At 40.2% G+C, this 19,740-nt stretch overlaps 1 protein-coding gene across 1 annotated transcript in view; it reads right to left on the bottom strand.

Annotated features, from left to right (window-relative positions):
• Positions 1 to 1,451: 1,451 nt before the first annotated feature.
• Positions 1,452 to 19,740, bottom strand: part of LOC139744412 (roundabout homolog 2-like) — a 100,449-nt gene continuing 82,160 nt past the window's right edge. The window contains exons 3-15 of the mRNA XM_071654851.1: positions 16,855 to 17,019; positions 15,530 to 15,734; positions 14,519 to 14,658; positions 12,993 to 13,131; positions 12,278 to 12,405; positions 10,282 to 10,406; positions 9,786 to 9,936; positions 9,049 to 9,339; positions 5,936 to 6,208; positions 4,378 to 4,458; positions 3,604 to 3,748; positions 2,404 to 2,562; positions 1,452 to 1,650 (exon numbers count right to left, since the gene is read on the bottom strand). Coding sequence (XP_071510952.1) covers positions 1,452 to 1,650; positions 2,404 to 2,562; positions 3,604 to 3,748; positions 4,378 to 4,458; positions 5,936 to 6,208; positions 9,049 to 9,339; positions 9,786 to 9,936; positions 10,282 to 10,406; positions 12,278 to 12,405; positions 12,993 to 13,131; positions 14,519 to 14,658; positions 15,530 to 15,734; positions 16,855 to 17,019 — 2,201 coding nt within the window. The remainder of the gene's footprint in view (positions 1,651 to 2,403; positions 2,563 to 3,603; positions 3,749 to 4,377; positions 4,459 to 5,935; positions 6,209 to 9,048; positions 9,340 to 9,785; positions 9,937 to 10,281; positions 10,407 to 12,277; positions 12,406 to 12,992; positions 13,132 to 14,518; positions 14,659 to 15,529; positions 15,735 to 16,854; positions 17,020 to 19,740) is intronic.

Here is a 19,740-nt window from a genome sequence, read left to right as displayed (position 1 = left end):
CGAACATAAATACAAATGTACATCCCCTACACACAGCACTGACTTGAATTTCTGTACTAGCAACATGAATGGCTTAAATCACAGTCTGTCTCCTTTAACATTCACACAATAAGCGTGACTTATCGATTGACGATAGAAAGTAGAATACGCCATTGTGTGATACGTTGAGACCGTCTATTTGTTACGTCATACAAACATGCATGTATTCCATGGCCTTTCACATCCGTTTCCAGGAACGGTAAATAACCAGGTTCACAGATAGCACTAATCCGCAATAGCCTCTATGAACCAAGGATTTTTCAGAACACAGATTAATCTATTAATTAGAAGAACAGTTGAAAACAGTATAAAAATCATAGTGGTAATTTACGTTTAAGTGCTGCATGAATTTGTTGATTATGATGTTTTGGTTGAAAAGAATGCGTATTTACTTGTAAAACTAGATATTCACCTACTGGATAGAATAAATAGATAATTGATGCACTCATGTGTAAAATTTGAAAGGCATTACCAAAATAGAAAGCACTCGGAGGGCGCCGATCTCCACCAAGCAGCTCATTTCCACCCATATTGTGATTTCCACCTGCCTAAAGAATAGTGATACAAAAGTCCTGGATCCAGACGGTGATCCAGAGCACTTTATACCACGAAAATCTAATCATCTTTTTAGCAATAATGTCTTATCAACTTTTCTTGAAATTCCATCCAAATAACTTATTGAGTTATTTTGCAAACAAACAAACAAACAGACAAGCAAACCAACGCCGGCGTTAACACAACCTCCTTGGCGGAGGCAACTAACACTTTTCCTTGTAAGCAACAGCCTATATAAGAAGGAATGATCTACAAGATGGATGAATTCATTATAAATGGTTTATGATGCTCATGACCTGCTCAATAAACAAAGGTCAAAAAGTATTCCTCTATCTGTTCTTCAGGGATAATACATGTCTATCTAGAACAGCACATGTGACAACATTTTTTTATTCCAAGGGGCTGTGGTCCTTAAGCAGGACCTTACATTGGCTAAAATATGAACATTACAAGAAGAAAATGAATAAGAATCACGTTGAAAGTAAACTTGTAGACAAACGAAACAAATAATGTCTGAATACAATAGCGTTCAAAAAAATAAGAAAAAGGAAAATAAGTTATTTTCATTTGTACTCTCGACAATTTAATTAGGTCCGTTGAAAGTCTTCGTTTCATGTCTGTAACAATGTTCATCCCACAAGTAAACATGAAGCCAAGCTAGAAGATCTCAGTATTCCACCAAAGTTCATGTCCGACAAAGAAAGAGAGAGAGAAAAGAAACATTATTCACAGAAGATTGAGTTGAGAGCTTCGTATTTCCTCTGAAAAACAGTCTTGTTTCTGCGTGACATATTTTCATCCTCCGCAGCAAAACAACCACTTTCTACAGCTGTTCTCGTGTCCGATTCCTTTTTTTTTTATGCGACGGGGATGGGGAGCCCAAAGAAGGGGTCGACTTTTCGTTTCCGACATTTCTTCATCACCTCCTCGTCGCCAGCGGCGCGAAACGACGTCTCCTCCGTTTCGAACTCCTCGGCATCCGGGTTGCCATAGAAACCGTTCGTTCCCGCCTTTGTGCAGTAGATCCACCTGCCTTGTCCCGACTTCTTCAGACATCTGTGGTGACATCACAAAAATGCGGTCATGCATGATTAGTATTATCATTATCTAACAGTCATTCTATTTAGCAGTTTACTGTCACCTTGTTCATACCGTATTCATATTTTCATGCTTACATTCCATCATGAAATAGTTTGTCTGCGTTATCCCACTTACCTCTATTTTCTCATTGACATATCTCTTCTGTTGTTCCAATAGATTTATTTCATTCATTACTCTGGTCGTATGTTCCATCACAGTGTCAATGATACATGTACTGTATTTCGATAATTTGATATTTTCAATAATTTTGAGAACAATTAAGGATGAGGCATGTCAGTAATTTATAACTTAGTTTGAACAGACGAAACTCAGACGGAACTCTTTTTACGAAATATACAAAAAACATGATCATGGTGACAGTCGATGTAAACAAATAAACAAAATCGCTCTACTGTCGTACTGAAATCCATTTATCGCGCAAGTAAATAAATTTGACAAGGACCTGACTAAAAATATCCACTAAGCACAGAAACATCCCATATAACATCGTGCGGCATGCCTTTCCCAACATCCACTATAGTTAGAGGATAATGCGTAAAGGAATATTCTATTTTGCTGTTAACATATTCGTCTTACAGAGAAGATGACGGTTTTCTAGGGCCTTCTTTTAGCAACAGCATGTTCCACAAGTTTAGTGCTTCTCAATAGTTGCTTCTGTAAAGAGGATTCTGCACGTCCCTCCGGGAATGTTGGGAAATTTTTACCCACCTGCAGTAATCGTCTCTCCCATCACCGTCTTCATCCTTCATGTACCACGTGTCTGTTTCCCCGACCTCGAAGTCAAGCCGAGAAGAGTAGTTGTATTCCCCGTCCCCGCCGGCGAGGGCGCACACCAGTTGGTACCTATCCTCCTCTGGCTCGATCACGCTGGGAATGCGATAAAAAAAAAAAAAAAAAAAAAACATATTCATTGATATAACGATATAGCATTATATTTGTTTTTGTATGTATGTTTGTTTGCTTGCTTGTTTGTTTATTTGTTCGTTTCTATGAATACATTGTCGTCAGCACCACAGCAAGAACTGTCACCAATCTGTCTCCGATTACAGGAAACCAGTGAATTAACCCGTTGGTGCCACACTTGTTTCCTTTCCATAGGTAAATAAAACGTATAATGTGAAATTTGTGCACAGTTGGTTCAATGGCACGGAAGGGATTAAAGGCGTATGTGACGTCACACCGTGAACGCCTGATGAAGCTGTCGAACGTCAATTTTCCACTTCCGGTGTGTATCACATCTTTGAGTTTGAATGCTCTATATTTTTATTCAATTTGGTTTCCAAAGTACTTGCATGATAGATACATTATTATATGATAAGAAAGGTGACAACCACATTTATGTAAGTATCTTTAAAATAGAATCGGTTTTAAAGTTTTGATACAGACAAGCGTAATTCAGATTTGATATTTCAAAGCAGTATGCAAATTCTAAAGCTGCAGGCTTTATGAAGACATAAGAAACATAATATTATTTCGACATTCAGGGCATTCCCAAACTTTTAAATTAGGACAAGGGGATAGGACAGATTCAACATAAAATCTGATTGTGTTTGATAAATCATGCCGCTTGGCAGTTTTCTGGGATTTAATGATAGCAAAATTCTCAGAATCAACTTGTAACTGTGTCACAGATATTGCTATTCAGTGGGACCAGCAGGTAGATGGCTAATACCCCATCAAAAATTCACACCTATATTCATTTAATAGTCTACTTCCTTAGTCATTGCTCATGCATATTCATCATTCTATAGTCTCACTCTATATGCGAACAAGCAGATGTAAATGCTTCAACTTAGTATATCTATAGATTTGACTTTAAACGTTTAAATTCTCTTGTGTCGACGTCACTTCTGAGTGTCTGAAAGTCTAAAATTAATAATAATACTGGGTCTGTCACAATGACTCTACCGGCAGTAGTCGTTGGCGGCGCCCTGTCCCTGTACGTCTGCCCAGCCCCTGAAGAGGTTTGCTATTCCGGTGTCGATGATGTCGTAGCGACGAAGTTTTAGCTCCACCAGCGGGGCGGGCTGGGTCCCGAGCTCCGATGCGTCCGCTGAAAAATGATCCCACAATACGGGAGATTAATATTCTTTTTATGAAGAATCAAATCGAATTGTAATACCAAGAAACGAAAATGCTTCATATTCAATTAACTGAAAAAGAAACAGCAAGAATTGATTGAATATAAAGACGTCACCAAAGTTATAACAACAAGATTGTGCTCTTTTTTTTTGGGGGGGGGGGGTGTTTTGTTTTGTTTTTCACTCACGACTTCCATGCAACAATTATTAAAATGCGGCAAATGTTCGTGTTGGGACAGTTTTTGCTCTTACAGGCTTTGGCTTCGGTTGTTTGTTGGCTTTCTAGACTATTGCTTTGCCTTCTTTTTTTTTTTCTTTTCTTCTTTTGTCTTTTGCAGTTTTCACACATTTTATCAAATCAGTGAGCAATTTTTAGAGAAATTGCTTCTACAGAGCGAAAGAGAAGATAAGTATCTTTTGCCCTTGGTGAAAGTTTTGCGTTTTCATCTTCCCGTTATGCATTGAAAATCGATACTAATTTGAAGCAATACTATGTGTGCGGGAAAAATTATGTAAAGAGGGGGAGGGGGACCCGTGAGCACTCAAAGAATTTCATAAAGTCGCAGGGCAGGCGGTTAGTATAAAGTTTCTTGATCCTCACTTGCTTCTGGCAGCGACGTGGCTGTGGTGAAGTTGGACGATGGTGGCAGCATTGAAGTTGTAGGCATAATCGCGGTTGGCTCTGGAGAGAGGGGAAACGGCAGGAATGGACAAAATGACTAGGTGGCTTCCAGTGATAAAACCTGCGGTTAGTCACAATGTGCCGTGCATATTAGCATCACCCTGCAACCCGAGTTCACAATGCGCGCCTTAAATTTGGAACAAGTGCACTGTGCGCATGCTCACACTTTGACTTTGATTTGTTTGTTTTTTTTTATTTGTTTTGCTTTGCTTATTAAAGTAATGCAAGGGTATGGTTAGGAACATTGCCTTTATTAGGGACATTTGCTTAAATTAGTCATGTATTTTGATATCTGACAACATGAACTCTTTCAGTTAAAGTAGCGACTTACTTTGTATTCTGCGCATCACCCATATTTCTTTTTGCTCGAAAAAGAAAACGAGTTTCTGTATTTCTTGGGGAAAAACATATTCTCCCTTTATTGCGATCTAGTACACCTATACGCCATTTTCTCATTTTCTCATCTGTCGAATTGGAAAAAATCAAATATTTCACGCAAATTAAATCCCCAATGGAAATCATATGTTCCGTCTGTTAGTGTAAAAAAAATTTTAAAAGATGAATAATGCACTCTTTTCTACATGACGTCAAGGTCACGTGACTACGCCGGCTATTTTGAATGGCCCATGGACAATGGACATGATTTGCCTGATTTAGAGCTGATATCACTTCTTTCATGCAAAAGTGGCTGCAACAGTTTTCATATCAGTTGCTTTCTTTGTATAGTACGTTTCTTTAAACAGCTAATGAAGGCAAAAAAGATGATAATGATAGAAGGGAGAGGTAAAAATGCGGATATTTTGCGGATGCTGATGCCAAAGTACAGATGTGATGGCTATAGCTTATCTAATCTTTAAACATTTTCTTCAAGGGGGTGATGGATGATAAGAAGACGAAGGAAAAAGAGCGCGGAGGAAAGAGAGAAGAAGCGAGAGGTGCTGTAGCTGGCTTGACATTTTGTGCGGGTGATTCACTGCGTGCCATTTTTATTTTGTATGATCATTATTGGCAGCTGATTAGTATAATATCCACGCGTGTATTAAGAGCCAGCAATGCTATGCGCTATGCTATACAACATTTTACCACAATTAGCTTACCTCAATGCTCCCACAACTAAAGCACAATGTTTGACTGAATATCGTTTAACAATATTACCTTCACCCTATTTCGCTCATCTACACGTAATATTTAATATTTCATATAATAATTACAAATGAATCTCGTCATAACCACCCCTAGGTGGGGCCTATCATTTTTGTTGCTAATAAGTACAGTATCCGACACTCCCTGAAAGTCTATTCGCTATGTAGTGCATATCCCGGAAGAAAAACAAAACGTAAAGAGAAAACAGCAAAATGTGGTATAGAAACATGCTTTGGAATAATTTAGAACGTCGTTTGCCTCAGATTAATTAAAACTGCATGATTATTCTCATTAATCTTCGTGCACTTAATCCATAGCCAAATTCACGACTTACCCAACACATCTACCATCGCTGAGGAAGATGCTGTCAGCACGCCGTTGTCATAAATACACTTGTACGCCCCGCCCATCTTGGGCGTCAAAATGGGTATGATGAGCGTGTTGTCGTTCAGGGAGAATCTTTTCAGGGTCGCGTTGATCGGAAGTCCGTTGCGGTACCACGTCAGGTGTGGTTCCGGTTCACCGCTGGCGGCGCAAGTCAGAATCAGGTTTTCCCCAAGAATGACATTGGTGTCAGTAATGGAGGTCTCCATAGCCAACCTCGGCTCTGCAGATTATACAGAGTAGCATTGTTAGTTATGTATAAATTGTTATAAATAGATAAGTCTATGAAATATAGAATATCATACAATAATCAAATAATTCAATATTCAGGTTTGAGTTTCTTCAGTTTGTCTCCCTCTACAGGGACAGCCTGGTGGTAGTGTCGCTGCCCGGAAAGCAGTAGATGACAGGTTCGAGTCCCAGTGGTTCCTTTTTTCCGACATGTTTGTTAATTTACAGATTAGCAGTTGCGATCTTAACAAATTTTCAATCGTAGAGGGAGACAAACTGAAGAAACTCAAACCTGAGCCTTCACCCCTCTGAATAATATCTTTCTTTCATCATCCTATGCCTTGTCCGCCTTGGACTACTTAACATAACAATGTCGGAATTTCGGAGCTTGGATATCAATTTTGTTCCATGTTCATCGTGTCACCACTGGCCGGGGGGGGGGGGGGGGGCGATGGGGGCGATCGCCCCCCCCCCCCCCCCCCCTAAGATTTGGACCGGGGATTTGGGAGGCGGAAAAAAAAAATGCGTGTATACTGTATATGCATGCACATGAAGCGGGTCTCCTTTGCAACCTTTCATCAAATAAGATATTTTTTTGAATATTTCACTCAAAGTGTGCACCAGATCGTTGAATTTCAATTCAAAATATGCAAAATCTCTCGTGCTTGGGAGGGGGTATCCCCCTCCCAAACCCTCCCCATCTGTGCCTCTTTCCCTAGCTTAGTACACTTTTTAGATTTACAAAAAAATATGAATAATTCTGAGTGCACAAGACTTATCACTTATATTCCGAAAACTCAAGGTTCCCTCATGTATAAGGGGAATTTCCCCTTTTAATCGACCCTTTCCTCCCTCAGCCCCCCCCCCCCCAATCAGTTTTGTGTGTGTGTGTGTGCGTGTGTGTGTGTGTGTGTGTGTGATTTCCCAAATGTTGATTCCATAAAAAATGCGTAGATTAGATATCTCAATTTCAACCTTAAAAAGGCAAAAGCTCCATCGGAAGGGAAGGGTGGTGATAACACTCGCCCACGCCTTCTCCCTGCTCCCCCGCCCCTCCCCCCCCCCCCTTCCGCCATGCATAGAAGTATAGACTGTGGCTATACCCAGATCGCTTTATTTCAATTCTAAAAACGCAAAAGCTCCGCGAGCGGGAGGAGGAATCCCCTTCCTCTAAGCTCTACCTCACTAGACTTTATACATACACACAGATGGTGCACATTCGGAATAAGAGCTAAATTACGTGATTTTATCACTTCGATGAAAAAGTATTGCACCAAAAATTTGCAACAGATCGCTGAATTTCAGGTCTGAAAACGCAAAATCACCTTCGTGTGGGAGGGGATATGCCCCTATCTACACCCTCGTGTGCATGCTTTTTCTGTTTGACTGCTGAACAGACAGTGTTCATGGTATTCAGAGTAAGAATTAATACAAGAAGATTATTTAAATGATACCATTTTATAGGCAAATTGTTCAATAATAATCTACACTAAATTATACTGCAACTTTAAACAAGTGGGACTGTTTCAACTCGTTAAAACACGCAAAAACATGCATCAAATTGCACCATTTGCAACATCAAAATGCAAAAAGTTCTCACCGTGGGAGGGGGGACACCCCCCTCCCACACCCTCCCCTCCCCCTTCGCTCTCTCCGTTCTCTCGGGTTCAGTCGCGTTCATGATATTCAGCGAAAAGAATTAATACAAGAAGCGTATTTAAATGATAGCATTTTATAGGCAAATTGTTCAATGATAATCTACATCAAAATATACTACAACCTTAAACAAGTGGGACTGTTTCACGTCGATAAAAACGCGCAAAAACATGCATCAAATTGCACCATTTGCAACATCAAAATGCAAAAAGTTCTCACCGTGGGAGGGGGGACACCCCCTCCCACACCCTTCGCTCTCTCCGCTCTCTCGGGCTCAGTCGCGTTCATGATATTCAGTGAAAAGAATTGAAACAAGAAGCGTATTTAAATGATAGCATTTTATAGGCAAATTATTCAATGATAATCTACATCAAAATATACTGCTACCTTAAACAAGTGGGACTGTTTCACGTCGGTAAAAACGCGCAAAAACATGCATCAAATTGCACCATTTGCAACGTCAAAATGCAAAAAGTTCTCACCGTGGGAGGGAGGACACCCCCCTCCCACACCCTCCCCTCCCCCTTCACTCGCTCCGCTCGCTCAGGTTCAGTCGCGTTCATGATATTCAGTGAAAAGAATTAATACAAGAAGTGTATTTAACTTATACCATTTTATAGGCAAATTGGTCAATAATAATCTACACTAAAATATACTGTTGCCTTAAACAAGTGGGACTGTTTCACGTCGATAAAACGCGCAAAAACATGCATCTAGTTGCACCATTTGCAACATCAAAATGGTTTCAACGGGCTGCCAAATGGTATTACCCTTTTTTGATAACTTATGCCAGATGAAGAACTTCAATACAATCATTTCGTATAACATTTCACTACGTCTTGTCATGTCTTGGCCCGTTCCTAGAAACCTTGCATATAAACAGTTTGATAAAGGCAACTGCAAAATGACTTAAGAATGCGCATTTGTGATTAACTAATGGCAATTTTGTATCTTGGGTTGTTGTCGTTTTTGCTCCGTTTTTTTTAATCTTTTTTAAATATATCGTATTTACTTTGTTTTTGTTAGTTTATTGTCTTTACTTAGTTTCGTTATTGTTGTCGTTTGTGGTGGTGTTTATTATTGTCATACTTGGTGGTGTTGTTGTTGATGTTGTTGTTGTTGTTTAAGTCGTGATTAATCTCAGAGTTGTAAGAACAGTTCCCCAGAGCTACTTACCTCTGATGGACAGGTACGCGCTTGCGCGGTCGAAGCCGTGTAGCGACGCGGCCATACAGGTGTATCTGCCCGTGTCGCGCACGTTAACGTGCGTTATGATCAGATCGGTCCCGTTGAACTTGTAGCGCATGTCACGGTCAAGGGGCGGCACGCCGATCGTGAAGCCGTCGACCAGCCAGCTGACGGTGGGGGCGGGGTCTCCGCTGGCCCTGCATCGGAACCGCGTTGTTTGGCCAATGTACACGGTGACGTTCTGAGGGCGTTCCACAACTCGGGGTAGCGCGTCAGAAGCTGTTCGAAAAAAAAAAAAAACACAGACATAATAATGAAATGAAGAAAAGGGGGAGGAACGTTAACATCAAATTTTTTTATCCTCCCAATAAAGTTTACTCCATGCTCTCTTTAGAAATCATCTTTCTTGATGCGGATTGATTACCATCCCTTCTCAAAGACAAATCTTGCCTTTCCTCTCTAATAGCCAACATCATTCTACCCTATAGGTTGAAATAATTGTTGTTTTAAAGGATAGATTCGGAATAGAAGTCTGGCTAGAAAGAGCACAGTCAGCTTACTAGTTTGTATATTCAATATTTGAAAACTGTTTTGATTTTAAAAAAAGAAGAAACGAACATAGGCCTAGTACGTTATATCAACACCGCAAGTGCATGCATCGTTTGCTCAAAAAAAGAAGATAATATCCAATGTAATCGACTTTGATCACAAATCTGAAAACTTACGCACGACGTTCAGCTCGGCATCGACAACGGTGTGGCCGACCTCGTTCGACGCCGAGCACGTGTAGGAGCCCGAGTCGGTGGGCAGAGCCGACGTGATGTGAAAAGTCGTGCCGTTGTCGAGGAACGATGTGCGTGGGTCGCCAGGATGCAGCTGCGAGATCGACAATGACAAGAAAATGAGGGAAAAGTGCGATATCTATTTGTTAACGCTTCCTTTCATAGAGTCGAGATGTTTGTTTAATTCTATAAAGTACAATATCTTTGACTCAATCAAGTAAACCTCGATTTAGCTGCGTTAAGTGCCGAGACATGAAAATATGATAGGCCTACTTAATTGCTAACAGATTAGACATTACCATTCCACTGCGCAGACGGTAAGATGGAATGCTTAAATTTTTATTGATATCATATTTTGATCCCAACGAATAAATTTATTTTGAAAATCTTATCACACAGAGAGAATCTGGCTGCAAGAGATCCAAGCGAAATCTAATACCTGCTCGCCATTCTTGTACCACGTGACTGTCAGAGGCTGTGACCCTCCCGCCTGGCACACGAAGTCTAGGGCGTGGCCCTCGTTTACAGTTTGGTTCAGCGGTAGTCTCATGAAAAATGGTGGAACTAAATGGAGAAAGATAACAGGTAATAAACGGTTAAAACTCAAGCGACAACATCACATCTACAGACAAATAAAAAATAACATTCGGAAAATTCGAAAAAAACACTCATTTGAGTCATAAGAAATGTTCGTGCAGGTAGAAAAATAATGATAACACGAATTCGTTGAAATAAGCATTCGAAGTGTGGAACACGTGGGAAAGAAGTGGGAGTTCGTTAGAACAACATTGTTTGTACATGTATTTAAGAAGAAAAGGAGGATCATTGACAAACGACTTTATTCGCGAAAAAAAAAGTGATGAAAGATGACATTCATTCGCAGACAAAAACACACACGCAAATACAAACAAGATGAAACTGGCGGGGAAGGCAAAATCACAAGTATAAAAAATTAAAAAAAAAATATAAGTGGAAAGGCTTTTTTGAAATCACAATAATATGGCAGGATGAGTAAAAATACGGCAGACATTCCAAGAAATCTCACTAAAACGAAACTGAAGTGGTGACGATGGAAAACTAGATCATCTAGGCCTCCAGCTCTTCGTTGAAGGAAGAGAAAAACAACGGAATTAAGAAAGTCAACAACTATCCTGGAAAGACAATGTGAAAAAATGCAAAACAAAATAAAAAGAAGTGAAAATAAAGGAGAATGTAAACAGGTACAACAGGTTGAAGCCACGACAAATGTCTAGAATTAAAAAGCAAAAGGCATCTGCTAAACAAAAACAAACATGAAAACAGGTGGAAGACTGGCAAAAAAAAAGACCCCCCCCCCCAAAAAAAAAAAAAAAAAAAAAAATCAAAAATGGCAAGTGTTCGTTTGAAACCGCAGGTGTTGAGACAGGTGGCAAGAGACGACAGGAATTCAATAAATGCAAACAGGATTGACCAGATGGTGAACACACACCCACACACACATACACAAACACACACAATCAAACAAACAGATGAGAGCTTGAGAGAGGGGATAGAATACAAAAGAAATAAAACAATGATACATAAGAGGAAATGAGACAGAACAGCAAATACAGACAAATACTGAAGCAAGGGGGAAAAACATGCAGCCACATGGTGAAAATAAACCTGGGCAAGCTTGAAGCGGTGGCAGTGCGTAAGAAACGGCATCCGATGAAGTCAGAATAAAATATCGAAAACGTGAAATCACTTCTCTTTAATATTCACTTATAATAGAAACTTTCTTCTTTCTATAAGCCAGTTCGTAATTAGCTCATGTGCACGTTGGTACAAATGACCTTTCTATTTTCTTAGTTGGTTAGGCACTTCACTCATATTCAAAGCAACATAATTCGTATCGGTAAGTTTGCCCTGCGTAACAATTTATGGAATTCGTGTTCAACAAAAAATGATCTTGTATAGCGAGACCAGATAACCAGAATGGTCCGTCTAACAACCCTTGGGGGAAGCATCCATTTCTTTGTTTTGTATTGAATGCATTAAAACATGTTTATATTCGTATTGCCAAATACCAGGTTTGCAGTCAGGTGGATGTAATGGCAAGCGTCATGTACAAGGATTGCATGAATAATCATTATATCACAGAACATGCTTATCTCCGTGAATTTAAGTACCATCATTCGTTTTGGTACCAATGACCTTTTTTGCTCATGCGCAAAGTAGAACGACGAACTGGCTTATTATTCGCCTTCTTTCTATTTCATCGTCTCCGTTTTCTGTTTGCACAATTCTTCTCTCCATTTCCTTCTCCTCATTTTTTATTTCATTCTTTTCCCCTGTCATCCTGTGTCGTGATCCAGTATATGCATTTCTTGAATGTCAAAGCAATGTGAAATCGATTTCAGACTTTTCGTTCTGGAAACGTTGTCAACAACAACTTCGGAAATAGTTGAACTCACCTTTTACGTCGACGTCAATGTACCGCTTGTCGAGCCCGGCTTCGTTACGGCCGACGCAGGTAAATCTCATGCCGGTCTCGATGTCATGGATGTCGTTGATCATGACGACAGCTTCAGTGCCGTTCACCCTGTCGAAGAGGGAATCAAACAATTAGTCGATATCATTATTAAAAACGGAAAACACTGTTAGACTAACTGAGAGTAAAGATATGTAATTTTATTCACTATTCCCCTTTCCATCAATATAGGTATAGAATGTTTCTTAAAGTTAGATAATGTGGTTCTCTTCCAATTGAAGTTGGGGTAGATGTGACGGTATATGATTCATGCAAAGGTAGAATCGATATCTATGATAATGATTTTCGTGTTTCGATACTGCACCACAGTGTATGGGTAAATTAATGAAATTAAACAAACTCATTGAAACGGCACGACGCGCTAAGGCTTTTAGTCTACCAGGTTACATGTAACAAGAATGCTCAAGGTCTTACATCCCTTTCGGCCCAGGCATATTAGAGTGTATCTGGAAGACGCTATCGGAGAACAAGGCCAACACGGAAAAGGTTACCCTGAGTACATCAGACCATGGAGCTACAAGTCCATGATCAGACCAAGGAGGTATCCCTCCTTGATCAGACCATGAATTATCAACAAAATTGTGTGCGTACTGCAGCTATATGAAATGAACAAATGAATTCCTTGAATGGAGACTAACCTCTGTGAGACATACTGCCCGTCCTCTCTCTCCCAGTACACCTTGGGTGGGGGAAATCCCATGTACTCACACCTTAGCTCCAGTGTCTCTCCTTGAACGATGGTGGCGTCCTCGGGGAATTTCACGATCTTTGGCGGAACTTGGAAGAAAATCGAGAAAAACTGTTTTTGTCAAATTCCAAGAATTTTGAAGTGTTTATATACTGCCAATGATAGCGTCATCCACATTTTTTCCACATTCACCTGTCCTAGATATATCGAAATGACATCAATAAAATCGTAATCTCGTTAAGGTTATACTATCGCGAGAAGGTAAGGAGCTATGGTCCGATCGTAGCAATATGAGATCATAAAGGGAATAACGCTGTACCAATTGGCCAATACAATTTTAACGAGTTTGAACATGCGTAAATGCGTCACGATTGTGAAAAGCTTTGCGATATCTTCCTTTGAAGATTTAAAGTGTATGTGTGTATCGTAATCTGTCACCTAAAGAACTTTTCCGTGAATCTAGGCATAATGTGACTGGTTGAAATAAACAGTGGATTTCGGAAATGGCACAAAAGTGAAAACATGTCGGGCAATTAGCGACAAATCAAGGCGTCATATAAAAATTTAAAGAGATGGACTTGAATTCGTTCCTTCTAGTGATTTTATGGTGAGTTTCGGCACGTGAAGAGAGTATGAGGTTGGCAAATTGCGAAAGGAGAATAAGACACCAAATGATACGACTAGATCTCGATCTACATAAGATGGATATGATCAGTCCAGTCCAAAATGCACTTACTGCACTTACGCTGCCTACACTGAATCGTGAATGGCTGCATTTATACAAAGCAAAGCGTGCGCAATAAGGTATAAGCTCCGTGATCTTCTTTGACTAACATTTAACTTGCTTGATCTTCGTAATAAGTCAGTTCACAGCTCCAATCTGAGCATGTGCAGATAAAGGTCATTGCAGACCTTTTCTTGAAGTAGATTTGCAACTGAGGTATTCAAAACCTAGATAGGGCTTCATGACAACTATGTTGTAAATGAGCCAGGTGCAGATTGGTATTTACAGGTGAATGTGCATTCTTTTCAGCGACATTAACAGAAGCTATTCATGCAGCATTGGTATGTAAATTAATTACCACTTTCTGTACATGCATGGCTGCTTTCAACTGCTCTTCTTGAAGACTATTCCATATTTTGCAAAGTCTGTGGTTGGAGAGGTCATTTGAGACTAGTGACAGCTAACTGTGAACTGGCTTATACACGCCCGCAATCTACTTTGATTGACAGGTAAGTGCAAAGATAGCGCCCTCTTAAATCCCAGATACGTTTGCCTTTAATCGGGATACGTCAAGAGTAGGATTTGATGACAATGGACGCACTTGACAGAGCGGAGTAAGAGAAGCGAAAACAAGGAAGACTAACACGAGTTAACTCTGTCATCGCCGCTGGCAACTACACTTCATCAAATTTGCAATAAAGTGTAGAACTGTGGTAATAAGAGATTTAGAGTACGAGGCGGTGAGGTTTTACCTAGTACCGTGACGCTGGCCACGCTTTCCTCCACACCGGCGTTGTTCTCCGCTACGCACATGTAGAGCCCGGCGTCCGCTGGAGCTACGTCAGAAATGATGAGAATAGCGCCATCTTCCGAGTATTCCTCGGTGAGGATTCTGCAAACGAGGTATTTCATAATCATCAGTCATGTCACTTGGTATAAAGAGATTATTTTTACGATTGTCATATTCAGTTGCAACGTAAAATACATGATAACTGGTTACGAAAGCGCGTGCATTTCAGTGATTTGTACACAAAGTTGCAATGGCTTTTTATTTGAACTTCACAAATCATCGCCATGGAGGGGGGGGGGTATGCTTGTTTGAGCCGTGTTTGTTGCTATTAAATAGTGCACATGACTCAAAAAGGTCTAATCACTGAGTGGTGGTATTGTACTTCTCCGAAAGGGAAAAATGACGCACAGTCGTCTTTAAATTCATGTCTATTGATATTCGCTAATTACACTCAAATCGAATTATCACATTCTATCCCTACTGTTGTCATAGTATGATATAAAATGTACGCATGTATATGCTAATGTGGAATTGCGTACACACACAAACACATACTGTACATGTTAAGCGTGAATACATATTGTATTTTTACATGTACTATAGATATATATTATCATTATCAATTCCTATATTTAATTTATTCATTTATTTATTCATTTATTATCTATAGACCGTACATATACTTACCTATTTACTCCTTTATCTATCTATTCATAATTATAATGACACTATATCATATAGAGAGAGATAAACGAAAATTCAAATACCGCAGATACCTCAGATGCCGAAATTGGACTTTGATACACTTTATCTCCCCTCCTTCTCTTTCTCTGCATTGTGTTACATTTCACTATAAAAGATATTCACATACACACACGCGCGCACACATACACACACAAACACACAAACAAGCACATAAGCAAGCAAGATACGTATCATGTCTAAAAATAATTATGTAGAAAGGGATCCTTACTTCTCCTCCGGCATGGGACCGTCGATGCGCCGCCACGAGTACTCCACGGCGCCCGAGGCAAAGCAGTTCAGGGTGACGGTGTCCCCCTCGAACACCGTCTGGTCCACGGGCTGCTCGACCACGCGGGGGAGGGGCTGGGGCGTGGTCGCCACGTTGGTCGTGATCTCCAGCGAGGTGCTCAACATCCCCGGAGCGATCGTACTCTCTGAATACATGAGGATGCGCATAGAATAGGCAGGTGCTATTAGATGATGGTAATGTTGATAACAAATAACATACATGTAGTAGTGAAGATAAAAATGGTGGTGGTAACTTAAGATTCTGCTTCTAGTACTGTTACAACAATAATTGGTTATGCCAATGATATACACATGATAGGAATAGTGAAACCGCTATAAACTTAATACTTGCAATAACTATTGTAACAATAACGTCATTATTCATTACTTTGATATTGTTGAATTTACCTAGTTTAAGAAAAAGAAAAAGAAAAACTTGACAAATATAGGACATTGCTCTCTTTTTACGGGCCACAGTTTCTCACGCAGATGTTTTTGATAACAAAAGTTTTCTGCTTTATGTGCTGCATTGACAGCGTTAATGAAACATTCCTACACTCAAACAATGGAATTATCGCAGAAGGATGATATGTGACCGTGCATAACAAAACAAACAAAAAGTTGCATTCTTGATTTTATGTGGGGACTCAAGAAATGTAAAACGGGTCAACCGAGTCAATTTTGAGTTTGTAATATTTTCTGAAAGAGATATTCTTCCTCTTCATTATCCTTGAGTTTGGGATCATAAATTGAATGGGAACGTGTGTTTTTAGCAGTTTTTCTACAACCCACTTTTTTTTGGGGGGGGGGGGGTAGAGTAGTGTGATCACGTTTTTCATAAAGGCCCCTTTTCATTTCTTGAAAATCCTTTGCACACTCTTTCACTTTCAACTCTAATAACTATTAAAAGGATGATGCTACTGCTTTGAAAGTTGACATTTATCATGAACAGAATATGTTTATAAGCATGCTCAATTTCAGCTTAATCTGGTAATCCCGTCATTGTTGTTGCTACAGTGGTTTACATCATGTTTTTGTCCCATTCATGGCACAGGTAGCATGGCTTAGTACAGATTAAGCGCTTAAATAAACTCTACTCAACAGCCTCTTTTCTCAGTTCAAACTTTTCTACAATGTGTGCTTTCTTTCCAATATCTATGTAGGTTAGGGGAATCCATGTCTGGCGACTTTTTGTTGGTTTTGTGGTGCAGGGTCACATATAGTTTTCAAAGAAGGTGGTAACATCGAATAACGAATCCATCATACCTTGACCACAGGTGCGCACGCACTCCTCCTTGCTAACGAACCGGTTCTTGTTGCCAAGGCAACCGCCGTAGGTGAACGTCTGGCAAGTTTTGGCGCGAGTGTCGTAGTACCAGTACGGATAGTATGTGCTGCACGGCCCGATCTCTTTGTGCATCTTGCAGAACGCTGTTTAAGAGAAAAAAAAAACAGAAATAGAAATCAATGATTCGTGATGACTATAGACTACACGGACTGAAATGACAACAGGATACAAGCGTGCTAACTCATCAGATGTCACTAGTTTGTCTTCTCTTCTTTCTTTTTTTTTTAAGTATCATGATTATTGAAACACTGTTCTAATCTGTCACCTCATTCTTAATTACATAATAGCAAGTACATCTTTGTTGTTATTAGGCGTTTTCACATCATCCCGATGTTTCGAAATAGCGCGCTATTTTCTGACTTGGGAAATAGGAAAATATCTCGAGCTTGGATTTTTATCGGGCTGATGTGAAAACGCCTATTGTTGCTTTTTTGCTTAAACATCAGGTAACGTTGAGTGGTACATAGGGGGCACTATTATAATTATCATGAAGAAGTAGACTCGACAAAAAATAAGTTAGTTCATGTACAAGTAGTTTTCAATGGAAAGAGTAAAGATTCAAGAGACAAGAAAATTTTCATCACAATCAGGAAAGCAAAGATGGCTGTCTATGGATATGTGACTTCATCGACCTAAAGCTACGGTCACCAATGTTCGTACGAACGATGCATTCGTACAAATCTCCCTGTTTATACGAATTCAGGAGTTCGTAGAAATTCGTAGAAATTCGTACGAACGCCGTCTAATTCGCAAAAACAACTTAGGACTTTCTTCAGAAACAAAATGATTTTCGGTTATTATATATTATAATGGCCTTAGAGTTCGTACGTTTTTCGCAAGAATGCCTTGAGTTCTCATTCCGTCATACTCACAGGCATCTTATGACTTTTGTTGTTACAAGATATTCGTGCGTGCAGCTCACGGCATTCTCAAGTCATTCGTAAGAATTAAGATCTTGCGAATTTTTGTATATGTTGTCCGGTTGCAAAAAAAAGAAAGAACGCAACAAAAAACAACAAAACGCAGCCATGTACTGTCGACAATTATGACTGTTGCTAGTCCCGTATTTTTTTTTCTCGTCGAACACCATGAACAGAATGAGGATTAGAACTTCGTGTATTTGGCTTCATATTCCTAATACCCAACAGTTGCATAAACTATATGTAGTCCTTACGAGTAGCTTACGAACGTCTTACAAAGTCTATGAGTTGTTCGTATGAACGTCGTACGAATCTACTTTCGCAAGGCTTTATTATGAACGCCGTAAGAACCTTAAGTCAACAAATTAAGGCGTTCTTATGGTCATCTCTTAGAATTTGAGGCTTCAAGAATTGTCTTGCCGCCTTTAATACTTCAGGCAATAATTGTTCTGAAACCCTTCCTGATATTGTTTTTTTTTCTTTCTTCCTTTTTCAAGGTTTCCTGTTGCAAGCCAATTGAAATGACGAACACTGCAAAATGGAACACAGGCATACATATGGAAATCTGTGTACACATTTTACCGTCGAATATTAAGCCTGAATTTTTAGCCTTTGGTATGAAATCCCTGCGTTTTCTTTAATCTAGGCTAATCCACCGGATAGCAGAAAGGACCTGGAAGTCTCCAATGAATCGTATTCAACCGAGACCTTTCTTCAGAACACATTCCTGTCATGACACTCTGCATTTCAAATATTTCTGAACTCATTTTTCGTCTCTTTGCAGAGGGACTTCATGTATAAAACTTTTCATTGCGAATGATTTCCCACCGAGAAAGCCAAGGGATTGTGGGTTTTAAGTGCTTTGACAATAGGCACGTCTCGTTGGTTTTGGAGGCGATAACGTTACAGTTGTCGTCCCACGTGGCACAGTGTGTTTTCTTCAGTGACTGACGGTTCGCCACCTGGGAAAAGCGCGGGTCTTTGGTCCCAGCCTGCCACAATCGTGTCAATCAAGTTGAGCTCAATAGCACGTACACGGGTATCCCAAGAGAACGGTCTATCAACAGTAACGTTATTTCTCCTCTGAATCTTTGATGGAAAGAGCGTATGTGAGAGAGAGAAGGCCAGCACGTGTGAATTACCAGCTTATTCAGTCCCATTGCAACAAGGCCAGGCGGTCTCAATCTAACACTGATAGAAACTACAGCACCCCATCAACGTTTTACAGTAAATCACACCACATTGCCAACGTCTTTCCATCGTATGATGTTCTCAGTGTGGGTGGCGTCGCACTGTCCCGAAGTTGTCATATGATGGCAAATGGAGTACTTGTATGGAATTTTCAATTTCGTGCGAAGTTATATACCCGAACATTCTCAAAAGCCAATCAACAGCCGAATCAAGTACAGAAGGTCAGAGGGTGGCACCCGAACCAGACCACCGTTCACGGAGTTTGCCGCTGGAAATTGAGAAACTTCACCGGCGGTCGTATTATGGCTGGAGATACCTTAAACCTTCAACCCGGAATGAGTATACACTCCAAAAAGCGAAGACGCGCAGTCGTGGAGAGGGCCGTGTTGTACAGAGTGTTGCAGCAGATGCATGTGGTGATGTGAGGTCGAATGCGTCTGTATACAGGTGCTGAAGCTTGGTGCAGGGGTACCTCTCGGTACAGCACTTCAATTGAGAGTAGTCCAATGACAGGTAGGGCTGCACCCCTAAAGGTCATCGAAGTACCCGATGTTTACTACTTTGGCTGGGAGAATCACAGTGTTCCAGATTCGTATGATTTGGGAGTATAAACTGTAAAGATGGCAGTTGACTCTGGAGTATGGTTGGAGGTATGACAGGTTGTGAACCCTTGTGTTGTTCTGTGCTGTGCTG

This window comes from Diadema antillarum, unplaced genomic scaffold, assembly GCF_040938485.1.
Source record: "Diadema antillarum isolate AM-2024a unplaced genomic scaffold, OU_Dant_1.0 seq00001171_RagTag, whole genome shotgun sequence".
Taxonomy (NCBI): Eukaryota; Metazoa; Echinodermata; class Echinoidea; order Diadematoida; family Diadematidae; genus Diadema; species Diadema antillarum.
The sequence above is the reverse complement of the archived record's forward strand: the minus strand, read 5'-3'. Positions and strand labels throughout refer to the sequence as shown.